General features: G+C 38.0%; 1 protein-coding gene across 1 annotated transcript in view; it reads right to left on the bottom strand.

Moving 5' to 3' along the window:
- Window positions 1-8925, bottom strand: part of STK10 (serine/threonine kinase 10) — a 2623461-nt gene extending 2614536 nt beyond the window's left edge. The window contains exon 1 of the mRNA XM_044069104.1: window positions 8286-8925. Within this exon, the coding sequence (XP_043925039.1) occupies window positions 8286-8435 (150 nt within the window). The 5' untranslated portion in view covers window positions 8436-8925. The remainder of the gene's footprint in view (window positions 1-8285) is intronic.
- Window positions 8926-13295: the final 4370 nt, after the last annotated feature.

Raw genomic sequence — 13295 nt, 5'->3', positions numbered from 1 at the left:
ATGCAGCCGAACTGAAGCCTGTAACTGTACATATCTTTTTCACTTTTATCAGCACTGTGCATCTATCCTACTCACTTTTTGTTTTGTACGATTGATTACGTAATCCATATTACATATTTCTGGTATGTATGCATCATATACAAGACATGATTAGACTGTATGTTTAGACCGCAGGCTGTAGCTAAAAAGGGCCTGCATATCTTTTTCACTTTTATCAGCACTGTGCATCTATCCTACTCACTTTTTGTTTTGTACGATTGATTACGTAATCCATATTACATATTTCTGGTATGTATGCATCATATACAAGACATGATTAGACTGTATGTTTAGACCGCAGGCTGTAGCTAAAAAGGGCCTGCAGACAATCTGAAGAACAAAAAAAAGTATTTTAAGGCTAGAAATTAAACACTTGAGAAAGAGAAGCAATGGTGCAAAACACCTCCTCCAGAAGAAAAACTAGGCTTTCATGTGGTCTCTTGGAATGATACATTATTTTACGTTTATTCATAGGTGCAACAGTTAGCACTCACTTTTTGTGCAGAAGGTTATTATGGGTTCTATTTCCACATCCTGTAGGTGGATTGCTGATACTGTAGTGCAGTACAAGGGGGATACTGCTGTCTTATGTCGTCCTTCATGTGAGATATTAAACCAAGTTCCCATCTGCTTTCGTTGGTGGGAGCTCAGTTGGAGGCTAAAGATCCCACAGCATCTATTGAAAAGATTAGGGGGAAGTTCCTGATGCCCTGGCCAAATTTCTCCTATTAGTATAAATACCATCTACCCTGAAGAGAGAGGTCACTAGCCTAGTGGGACTAACCTGGTCAACAAAAAATAAATATGCCAGATACAGCTCTTCAATAAGGAAATTACTGGAACAGGATTTGTAGTGGTACTGAAACACAGAACAAGAAAAGTACTCCAAAATGCTTCAGCATTTAGTATATAAAGTGTTCACATTAAAGTTCCTCTGGTATGAATAACTGACTCATTGTTCTGGCCAGAATGGAACTGGTGCAGTGACAAGTTAGTCACCTATGGAGCCAAAGCATCTGTAGAATGCCAGAAAAGTGATCATCAAATAGAAAAAAAGGAATTTGCCATAGTATCTGCATATGAAAATTTTAAAGAATATATTTATAGAAAGACAGCAACAGACTGTAAGAGTACATTTAAGAAACCACAATGCAAGGTACCACTAAGACTGCATAAAAACCTGTTGAGACTAAATGTGTATGCCTTACTTGTGAAGTACATGACAAGAAAAATAAATGCATACAGCCAACAAGCTAAACAGTTTGTATTGATCATTTCAGTAAGAACATCTGTTTGATGAGAGATGTGAAAAATTGAAAGCAAATGAATAATGCCACAGATGTGTACAAGTGAAAAACAAAAGCTTAACACAGTGTGCTTAGAATGATTAAGAAAGGTAGTTGCTTTGGTAAGTGATGTGAAAGCTGGCAAGAACAGAAACCCGTTTTAGTACAGCGTACTTTTCAATACAAGACAGATTAGCTGTATATGGCTTGAGGGCCTAAAGGCTTATAAATTTAGTAGTACCTTATCAGCCAAGGAAAGAAATGTCAACAAGAATTGAGTGTAACGTGAAGAAAGAAGCTTCACACCAGCCATGAACTGCCTGTAGAAATACAAACAGGAGGTTCGATACTGTACATTCCTTATCATAACAGTTCAAAAAAATCAGAGGACTGTTTCTTTAGTTTCAAGAACAACACTGAATAAATCAAGAATACATATGATTGAATTTCATTTGAGACCATGTGTCCATATCTGTATATTTTCCGACTTGAAAATCAAGACAATTAACAGTGCCTGTATTATAAATGTACACTTAGCTGTCTAGTGGTCAGCAAAACCCTATGGTACTAGCATAGTTTAGGGCTTTTCTTGTTTCATTTTAGTGCAAACTGATCATACTAAATCCACTTCATCTTTCCACAAAATAATTTTCTAAATGGCAAGGCCTATTCCTTAAACATCACAATATTTCTTGGATCTTCTTACTGCTTTGTCTTACTGCCTACTTACCTTTAGAATTGTCTGAGAAGACCATCAACAGACCCATTTTCTCCTCTATCAAGGCTTCATCATCAGCTGTGTGCTTCTCCCCCCAGGCTACTGTTTACATAGCCCACTGAGCATGTTATTTTGCACCAAAATTAAAAACTACCATGTTGTAGAATAAGAAATCAGGACAAAAATGCTCTTTCCATATCTTCTACAAGTATCTTAACTGCATTACTGACCTCACTGACAGATCTGCATGCTTTCCAAGAAATAAACTAAAGGGTTGACACTTCCACACAACTCTTCCTGCCAGTTCCCAACTCTTCCTGCCAGTTCCCTGCTTCACAAAATGATTACATAACTCTACAGCTTTCAGGTCACATTCGCTCTAGGCTGATTACAGACTTGTAAAATATTTACATTTCTCATAACTTCAAAAGGACAAACACTTAGAACATTAGAATGTAAACAATTCAAACCTAAAGTGATACAATTGCACAAAACAAAGATCCATATATCTTCCACATGATGCAAACTTTAGCGTTCAGTGACAACAGAACTTCTTTCAAACATTATAAACACTTCAAATTATGAGAGAATACAAAAATTCATTTTCTGTCCAAGCACACAGAGAAAGCCCACATCACATTTGTCAAAAATCGCCTACAGTCATATGACAAAATATGCAAAATAGCTTGAATATACTGGTCCTTGGTCACTGACCATACCGACAAGATCAAAAAGATGAATGGAGAGATGCAGAGTAGTATGCAACTTTCTGTAGCGCTCTGGTGACCACCATGTTAATTATGTAATGGGAAGAATGCAAGGGGTCCATCCATGCTTAAAAGGTTGCATTCTGTTTGCTAGTTCCAATCAAATAGACCTCAAAGGAACACTGCTAGTCTATTAGAGGTTTCATTGCAACTACAACTTGCAGCAAAGACTCACTGCAAACTAATTTTCTACTATGCCGTGATTTTTTTATACTACAATATGTTTTAGTTGTGAATATCCCTACTGATTTAATCCAATCTACTGTCTCTTCACTAAAATTCTCTTTTAAATACAGTTTAAAGACTAGTTCCCAGGGACTTCCCAGCTAATCCACAAATGTAAATAAATAACTAAATGAACAAACGCCCTAGTAGCACCAAGTTATAGGACAGCTTACCTGAGGCACATGTGGCTTGTGTGCTGCAACTCTAACTTACATGGTACGACTAAGGAGTGCAAGGTCCAGCTATTGTCAAAACAGTTTTATTCCAGCACTACAAGTGCAATGAAAAATATACCAACTATAAACAACTTACATACTTCATTCAAATTCAGTATACATCTTTACTTAAATGTATATAATGCTTTGAATTATTACAAAGTAAATCACAGCTCCACAGGACAGCCACAATTTCTGGGGGACAGCACTGTAATGCAGAAGGCATCAGTATTACAATTTAAACAGGAAGTCATATTCAATGCAATAATGGTGTAATACACCATTCTTTGACCCGGACCACAGACTACTACTAATCTGTTTCTAAAACTGCTATACAGAGACATACACATACTGTGTACATAACAGGTGTATATACATGCAAATGTATATTGCAAAAACTACAGTACAACAATGAAATGGCACAAAGATGCAGTTTTATTCAGAAGAGTTTTATGTTTTGCAGATTTCACAGAAAATAAATGTAGAGTACTCCTCTGACAAACGGTATATGTATCACTGCAACAAAACAGTAGATGTACACCCTTTAAAATGTAATGGAACTTGTATACAATTATTCCATTCTTTTGCAGAGAGTTTCACAAATGAAATTTAGAGCTACCTCAACAGTAATCATAGCTCACTTGAAAGTCTCCACACACAACTGTACAACAGCTACAGTAATAAAGGATATAACACAAATTCAAGCAAAGTCATTTCATGACACCAGAATGTTTTGTAAGCTTTAACACAAAACATTACAATGTTCAGACAAAACAAGTTTCACCTCCAACAGATCCTCATAACTCTACTCCTGTGGAAGAGTGCACAAGTCGTACAAAATGGTGCACACCATTCCAACACAACTTGGAAAAATTGCACAAACTACAAGAATTTTGTAAAACTAAATTGTCTTGGCAGTTATATTTTCTCCTGAAAAATTTCAATCACAAAAATAATCAGCTTCAAAAATATGACATTACGAATATGATGATAGTTCCCTAACCTTTGTGAGACAAAAATAATTGCACACAGCTCCCCTTTACTGTAACATAATTCTATCAACACATGCTCAGCAATAGCACAAACAATGGCATCCATAAACAGCTTTAATGCACAAAAGCATACACAGCAATTAAAATCATTAATGAAGTACTCAACATTACTGTATTCATCCAATATCACTAAAGGAATATGTATGCATTATTGTCCCAATTCTTTTACTGATTTTTTTCTCCTCTGAACCAGCAATATCACAGACATAAGCACTTAAGATCTACATTTACAAGATAAGATCGGAGGTCAATACTGGTAATTCTCCAAATCATTTAGATGCCATCTCCTCTGCTTCAAGTCCCCGAAAATAATGATATTTTATTATTAGGCAGGGGAATTGGTGAAAGATTAATGCCCCATACAAAGCCCTTTTACAGATTATTCTGATGTGAATAATTACGCAATTTATATATACACACACACATATATATATATATATATATATATATATATATATATATATAAATAAATACATACATACATACATACACACACACACACACGCAAACATGCAAACACACACACGCAAACACACACACACTACATACACACTACATATACACACACAGCACAAGCTGACAAAAAAGTACAGGTGGACCAACAAACAGCAAAGGTCTTCACACGCCAAAGTGTATAGTCATCCCCTTTGACAAAAACAAAGTGCCCACAAATTACCACATAGGTGGTAATCCATTAAGTACAGAAGAAGTAATTAGGGACCTGGGGACCCAAGCTGATAGCAATCTCTCATTTGACAACCACGTGGCCAAAGTGGTTAGAAAAACATTTTATATAGCCCACCTAATCATGAAGGGATTCACATCTAGATCAGGGGAGGTCATCGTGCCTCTTTACTCATCCCTCATCAGGCCCATAATTGAGTACAATGCCCCTTTTGGGATGTACCTTACCAGACACCTGCAGCAACTGGAAAGACCCCAAAAGTACCTCACCAAGAGGATCAAAGGGCTCAAACAGATGCCATATGCTGCCCGGTTAAAGAAACTCCAACTCTACTCAGTGGCATACCGCCTGCTCAGAGGCGATCTGTGCCTGACGTATAAATCCATGTCCAACCAGGAATTAATGGACATGCTGCACCTCAGAAAATCCAAATCCCATCGAGCTACGCGCTCGAGACTTGAACCTCAGCACTGAAATAAATAGGACATGCTGGAGGGACAGATTCATAACCCAGAGGCTCCCTTCACTCTGGAATAAAATCCCAGTCCAGGTTAGGCAGAGTCCCTCATTGACTCTCTTCAAGAGGAATCTTGATGAGTGGATGGGAGATCGTAGGTTTACCCCGGGTATCACTTCTGTGTCACTGTTAGACAGAGGCACAGTATACTAACCTCGAAAAAGGGCATAGCAAAATTAATTTAAAATGGGTGGCGAAAGCCAAACACACTCTGGCTAGGCTTATAAATGCCCTAGGGCAGACAGCCTAGTATGAACCTATGAACTTCTGGACCAGCAAACAGCAAAGGTCTTCACACTTCTGGACCAGCAAACAGCAAAGGTCTTCACACTTCTGGACCAGCAAACAGCAAAGGTCTTCACACTTCTGGACCAGCAAACAGCAAAGGTCTTCACACTTCTGGACCAGCAAACAGCAAAGGTCTTCACACTTCTGGACCAGCAAACAGCAAAGGTCTTCACACTTCTGGACCAGCAAACAGCAAAGGTCTTCACACTTCTGGACCAGCAAACAGCACAGGTCTTCACACTTCTGGACCAGCAAACAGCACAGGTCTTCACACTTCTGGACCAGCAAACAGCACAGGTCTTCACACTTCTGGACCAGCAAACAGCAAAGGTCTTCACACTTCTGGACCAGCAAACAGCAAAGGTCTTCACACATTTAATATTGCAAGGCACCCAACTACAGACTTAGCCTTACACAATAAATATACACTGCACAATAAACTATTGATTAATTTTTATACACCAACAGGATGTGTGTGGTGGGAGGGTTGTAGAGTGAGAAATTAATGTGCAAATCTGAAACATCTTCTAACAAGACTCTTAAGTTTGCAGTTAGCTTCCACACAAAGTAGCATCCGCTACACATTATCCTGCAATCCTGAGAAGCAACCATACATCAAACAGATGTTTAACTCGAGATTGCAGTGGGGGATTTTTAAATGTAAATCTGAAATTCCTGCTTTGGAATCCGATATTCTCACAAACACACAGTTAAGATTAGCCAACTTTGCAGAGAGGATACACGTGGGATTGATAAAAAAGCTATATTAAATGCAAAAAAAAAAAATCAAAACTATTTAGTTCCAGTGGCAAGTTACAACATAAACAGCTTATTGCAATTTATGGAAAATATACAGACTTAAATACCTGGTGCTCGGTCTAGATTATAGACTCTTCACTGGACATGTTACACAGCAGTCCAAAAAGCCACAAAGCAGTTGGATGCCTGGATAAAAAAAAAAATACTCAAGGCAACAGCAGTCAAAAATATTCTCTGCCCACACCATGAATACAGTCTGTGTCTGGCAGCTTCCTCCTTAATATGCAAGCAAGCTGCAATTTCTATAAAACAGACTGTTGAGGACCATGCTACTTAGCCTAGAAAATAAGCACCACAAAGAATTAAATAGGTACCTATCAATCACCTTGGAAAAAAACCTTACTAGCATCATACTGCTCAAACTACATATACTACAATGACTTCTACCGACCCCTTGACAAGGAGCTTAATTGGGCTCCTACCATTACAGTACAGCATTCCAAGAGTTTTCAAAGGAATTTCACAATAACAAAATAATAAGCTATATGCCAGGGAGAAGGGTCTTTAGGCACTGTGACCCAAACTCACTTTAATTTAACATGAAAAATCCAGAGGGCCCTAGCACTCACCATTCCATCATCTGGAAGCACAATGCCAAATGCCACTACAGCAAAAATGGATGGTACATTACTACATTATGCCAGCCGACATATAGCAGGACATTCTTAACATACTGCCATAAACTCTTATTTAAAAGGCATAAATTGTATTTAAACAAAGTACCTTTCTTGCCATTTAGTCTCAACATTTGTTCCCCCCAAAAAGAATAACGCATAAAACATTTGGTTGGCTAAATCAATGCATATTTTCTGTATCAGACATAATCAAATCAGCAGAATGTATATGCTCCATAAACAACACAAGTATTAAAATAAAATCAATGTAATGTTATGGACTATCACTTGTATGTCAAGATTATATCACTATTTTATGTTAAAAATAAATATAAACATTGCCTATCACAAAGCTCAAGAGTTAAAACGTCTAGTAGGCTCACTAACTTGTCAAAGTATGGACATGCAAGACCGACTACATTGTTTTAGTTTGTGTAAAACTGATGAAGTTTAAAAATGCTGGAAATGACCCCAATTTTAATGACTAGTATGTAGCTTATTACAGCACCTTTTATCCACCTGGGAGAAGGAACATACTCCTTTTACTGCTCCCAGCCCCTGCAAAGAGAAGACTGCAATGCTGTAACAAGTGCCAAACATGTTCTTGACTGGTAACAGCATGTATACGGATCATAAATAAGCCTCCCCTCCGCATGAATCTGCTGCAACATATTCATGACTAGTGTAATATATATCCTCAACTAACCATCCATCTCATTTAAATACTATCATCCTCCAATGTTCCCCAACTACAAATCCGCCAGATACAGCATCAAGTGCATTCTCTAAGTTCAAACACGGGACAGACACCCTACCCATGAAACTACCGGTATTTTACAAACAGCAATGTACCCCACCCACAGCATAAAAAAACACTAGGCGTCAAACACAAGCACTGACCACGCTGTTTAAATCCCCACATCCACAACCCAAATGTTCAGCTCCCCAGTCAATACTGTCCTTCACGTCTGGACTTTAGGAAACCCTTACTTTAACACGATTTTCCAGACATAATTCACAGCAGGATCCGGTGCCCAAGCCGGAGAGGGGGGTGCCTTACCTTGTACACTTTACCGAAAGCACCATCACCCAGTTCCCCGATGATCTGCCATATCTCACTGGGATTCTGATCTCGGCGTACATACTCGTATTCTTTAGAGCGTCTCTTCTCGAAATTGGAGAGCCTGAACATCCTTCTGACGAATGCCATCCTGTCCCCAAAAGTGCAGGTGCCCTGTCCCAAACACCGACAGCCACGCGCTTAAATAAAGATTGAAAACAACGTCCACTGACAGTCTGGGGGCGAAATCCAGTCAAGAAAAACTTGAGGGACTGTAACAAATATATATATTCACAAGTACGCACAACTTCAGCACTGAGCAACTGTAGGAAGGAGCTCCGGGGAAATAATGTAACCTCTTAGACAAGAACTGGTTAATGTAATAATTGCCAAATATTCAAAATGAAGACTTAGGAGGAAATAAAGTGTCTGAACACCAGGTATGAAAAACTTCTATTACAATGAGAGTGACAAAGATATACGAAGTGAACCAACTCCTTACAGAACTGGCTTAACCCGTGCCGGCAAAGGCGCTACTTCCTCTTAACTCCCCGGCGCCCCCGCGTGCTATTGTCAGTCCCTGACAATGATTGCAAAAACATAACTTTTTACCTGACGAAAGCTGCGCCTCTCCAGAAATAACTCGCTTCGACTATATGGGACGTGGGGGGTAGGACACGCCCTAGTACTGCCTCCCTCTCCGGTCCACTGCTGAAAAACGAGACTTGTGGGAGTTGTAGTTTCCTAAGGAATTCTGTAAATAAAACGCTTGTGGTGTTGAAGGTTTTAAATTATTGACCTGTAGGGTGAGTAGAAAGTTTATAAGTGAATGAACTGGGAACATTTGGTAAGGTAAATTAGAAAATATAAGTAATGAAAGGATACGTAAAGTATAGAACGGGTGAAGAGGCAATGCTTAAAGAGAGGGGAAGTGGAAGTCTGAAATAAGGTGGGAATTAGAAAAATGGAGAAAATCGGTTTACAAGTCAGAAAGTCTGTAGGAAGAGATTAAGTGAAAGAGTAAGTTGCAAAGGACTGTCTGGAAGGGTAGAGGATAAGGTGATTAGGTCTGCAGCCTGACATTTATGCTTAAAGTGTACAAATATGTAATATCTGAACCGAGGTTTGAAATGTTTGTAGCCTATGTTTTCTGTAACGTGATGTGGAAATGATAAAGGGAGAGACTGGAGAAGCTGTGGCCAATGGACTGTAATTTTGTAGAAAGAATTGGAAGAATAGGACCAACTAAGGCTTGACTCATAAGGTTGTAGCGTTGGGTGGATTAGTCTCATTGTGAGAGAGGATGGCTGCTTTGTGGCAAAGAGTTTGAGAAAAGATAGCCAAGGTTAGTTGTACCATGAAAGAGAAGCCAATTCGCCTTCCCAGTGGTGTCAGAGATAGACACACGAGGTTTTATTTCTCCAAGTCTTTGAGTTTCTGATACCACGACCGGAGTGGACCTCATTCCTGAGTTAAAGTATGATTAAAATTCGTGAAGTTAGTATTGTTTCAGTCCTCTGTGTTAGCCAAGATTGTTCTTTGCATGCAGCACCCATAATGTGCTCAGAACTGAGACTTGCAATTCATATGGAGTTACATATATTGGTAACATATCTAAGTATGACTATAAATTCTGTTTTATGAGACCCATTGGTCATATTACTATTGGAATTGTCTGGGTATCCTTTTCCCACATTGCTCTTATTTCTGCCTGTAAAGCCTAGTATTTTATGACTTTGTGTGTCTCTCAACGTAAGACACTATACTCACTGGGTGTAGCAATTTCAATCTGTCCATCTTCAACCCCTTATTCTCATTTTGCACATGGGGTTGGGGTGTCACTTCAGCAGTGACAATCATCTTGAGCCAAGGTTTACACAGCCGGGTGGCTAGTCCTGCCACAGCCTTTTTTTTCAGGGACTACTGTGTATGGCTTTCTTGCATCTATTTTTGCACTGTTAGTAATGGGTGATCCCATATGATATAAATTTCATCATATTCTATAATGCTTTGCGGCCCATATTCCCAATGCTGCTCAGCTACTTTATTATTGTAATGTTTGCATAATCTCCAATGAGTCACATTATTTTCAGTATACAGGCTCACTGCCATTAGTGTTTCACACCCAGCAACAAGATGTGCGACTGTTTCCATTTCTGTTTCACATACCCTTCATTTGCCTATTTCTCTGACATGTACAATGACTTCATAAACCAACATATATAAAATAAAAATAAAGTATACATAGTCCACTATCTTGGGCCACCAATGTTAACCTTTTGCCTTGTGGTTTAAATTCACTTCACCTTAACCATTTCTGTGTTAGATCCTGATTGACATGAGGTTGTTCCACGAGTTTTGTATTTGCAACCATATTTATGCCATTTTTCACATTTCATGACTTCTCATCCTATCCTGCAACTTCTATTCTTTCTTTTGTTTTTTGGCACATTCAGTTGCTGCCTGATTTTTGTCTACTTCTGGTTTGATTTCCCGCTTGACAAAAATATGATTCTGCTAAACCAAGCAGAGAAGTCATCTTAGGCTTATTTTCTTCATGTTTTAAAACTTTCCCTATGTTTGGATCTTGTGAGGTCGGCAGGTATGTGTCCAGTCCTATGATTGCAGATTTGTACATGTAATCAATTTCGAGGAGGCCCATACCTCCTTCAGAATGGAGAATATCTTGCTATACAGTGATTTTTATAAATCATTTCATAAGCATGAATCATTTTTCTTGTTTTCCTGTCCAACTGATCCAGTATCTTTTGGGACAAGTCACTCACCCCAAAACTGTAAGTTAGAACAGGAAGAGCAAATTGGTTTATAACTTGAACTTTGTTCCTATGGTCAGGGCTGTTTTCAATATCAGTTTTAGTCTTCTAAAATATTCCTTACTAAGTTTTGTTCACATTTGTTCATGTTTTATTGTCGATCCTTCATTGATTCCCAAATATTTATACACTCCCTCCTGCTCAAGTTCCTTTATATCACAGTCCTTTCCCAGGCTGATATTTTATTGCTGCTGCAGCTTTCCTGGTTTAAAAATTGCTTTTGCACATAGAAGAACAAATTACATTCTTATATAATTTGAAAAAGTTTTGACCATTTGCAGTTCTGCTTTCAGTTCCTCATCTTTGAATCATACTGTTTTAAATCATCCACAAAAAGAACATAAGACGTCTTTACACTTCGTTATTTCAGGGAGAAAAAATTGTAACCATGACCTAATCTGTCAAGTAGACAGGTTAATGGGTTAAGGGAAGACAAAAAAATCAATGGTGATAAATAGTCACCCTGGAATATCCCCCTCTGAATTTTTATCCCCGAGATGATAATTTGTCCTTTATCATGGCTTAGCTGCAGAGTGGTTGGTCACTGTAATGTAATCAATCAATGTAGAGTGTATCTTACACATTTGTAAGCACGTCTTTATTTTTGAATGTAGATGCTGTCAAATGCTTTTTTTTTGTAATCTATCCATGTCATCTTCTCTTTACAATTCTTCATTATGACTTTATTAACAAGTGATCCTTTGTTCCATATGACTTTTTTTAATGCCCTTTTGTCCTATTGCCTTGATTGACTTTTCTTCTAAATGACTATGAACCTTATCGGCATTAATTCCAGTATGTAGTTTATACATCATCAGAAAGCAAGCTATTGGTCTGTAGTTTTTAGGATAGCTTGTATGTTCACTCTTAAGGAGCAGTATAATTTTCTGTTTGGGGAGCGCATATAAATAGTTCTTACTCAGGGATAAATTTTTGTGCAAAGATGTTAATACTTTTAGCCAGATGTTAAGTACTGCATCTGGGCCTGGGGTTTTCCATTTAGGAGGTTTTCTATATTTTGTTTCAATTTCTCTGGCAATTACTTTATCTCATTTCATATCCTGCACATTTGAACTTCCTACTCTTTCTTTTACTTTTGTCTATCCATTCAGCACCTTTGTTATGATCCACAGGATCTTCATAGATATTTCTCCAAAACACAAACTCCAATAACAAAAGCAAGCTAAAATTATTATTTTGGTTGGGTAACTACCTGTCCTTCTTTATACAGAGCAGACCCTGTTTGGGGTGGGAGGATGACATAATGGTTAAGGTGTTTACCTTAAAATACACAAGGTGCAGGGTTTGATTCTCACATGGTGTAACTGGCTAGACTTCAAATGGCCCAAAAAGGGCAGTTAGCCTAGTACTAATCTATGAACCTATGAATCTATTTAAGCACTTGTGTCCTGCCAGTATGGGGTGGGGGTTTACATGAAAATGGCAAATGTGTTGAGATTTTAGGACACGTATTTTCTATTTTGTATTTTCTATGTTTCCTCTTAATAGTTGCATAAACAATTATTTTGTATCTGAAATAACTTGATATACCTTGAAACAACTAAAATTCTGCATCAGCAAACTTTTATTATGACAGAATATACAGTCCAGCCCTTTGCATTGGTTATTGGTAAAGTTTGTCCTGCAAAATCACATTTATATTAATGTCCTATTTTGGGAGTTGAAAGGGTGGCAACCCTAGAAGTGCTTTAGTTTATTATAGAGTTATTAACTACCTCTAAAAGCTATTTATTAAGCTTCAGTTGGACAATGAGATACAAAAAGGTGTGAATATTCATGATACAATGTCATGTGATTATAACTGTTGAGAAAGAATGACAGATCAAGAAACCAATAGAAATGCTATAGAAGAAATAATCTCACACGTTTCAACAAGTGCTGGCAGTTGAGGTGGAATGAATGATAGCCAAAATGTATGAAGCAGAGAAAAAGGTAAGGTGAAGTGGTAAATAAATAAATAAAGCTTAAAAAAGAAGATACTGAAACTTTACATAAGAGGTAGGGGCTGAGCTGTAATATATTGTTGAAGTGAAACATGGCACATTTCTTTGGGTCTGAACTTTGTGAAAAGGTTCCACACTATGTAAAAAAAAGTCTAACTTCAGCCATTGAACTTGAGGGGAAACAAGGCAAGAGCTTGTTGCCCCCTTTAAAT

This window comes from Protopterus annectens, chromosome 4.part0 (genome assembly GCF_019279795.1).
Source record: "Protopterus annectens isolate FY-2018-M chromosome 4.part0, PAN1.0, whole genome shotgun sequence".
NCBI lineage: Eukaryota > Metazoa > Chordata > Ceratodontiformes > Protopteridae > Protopterus > Protopterus annectens.
Note: the sequence above shows the minus strand (reverse complement) of the source record. Positions and strands in the feature narration are given on the sequence as shown.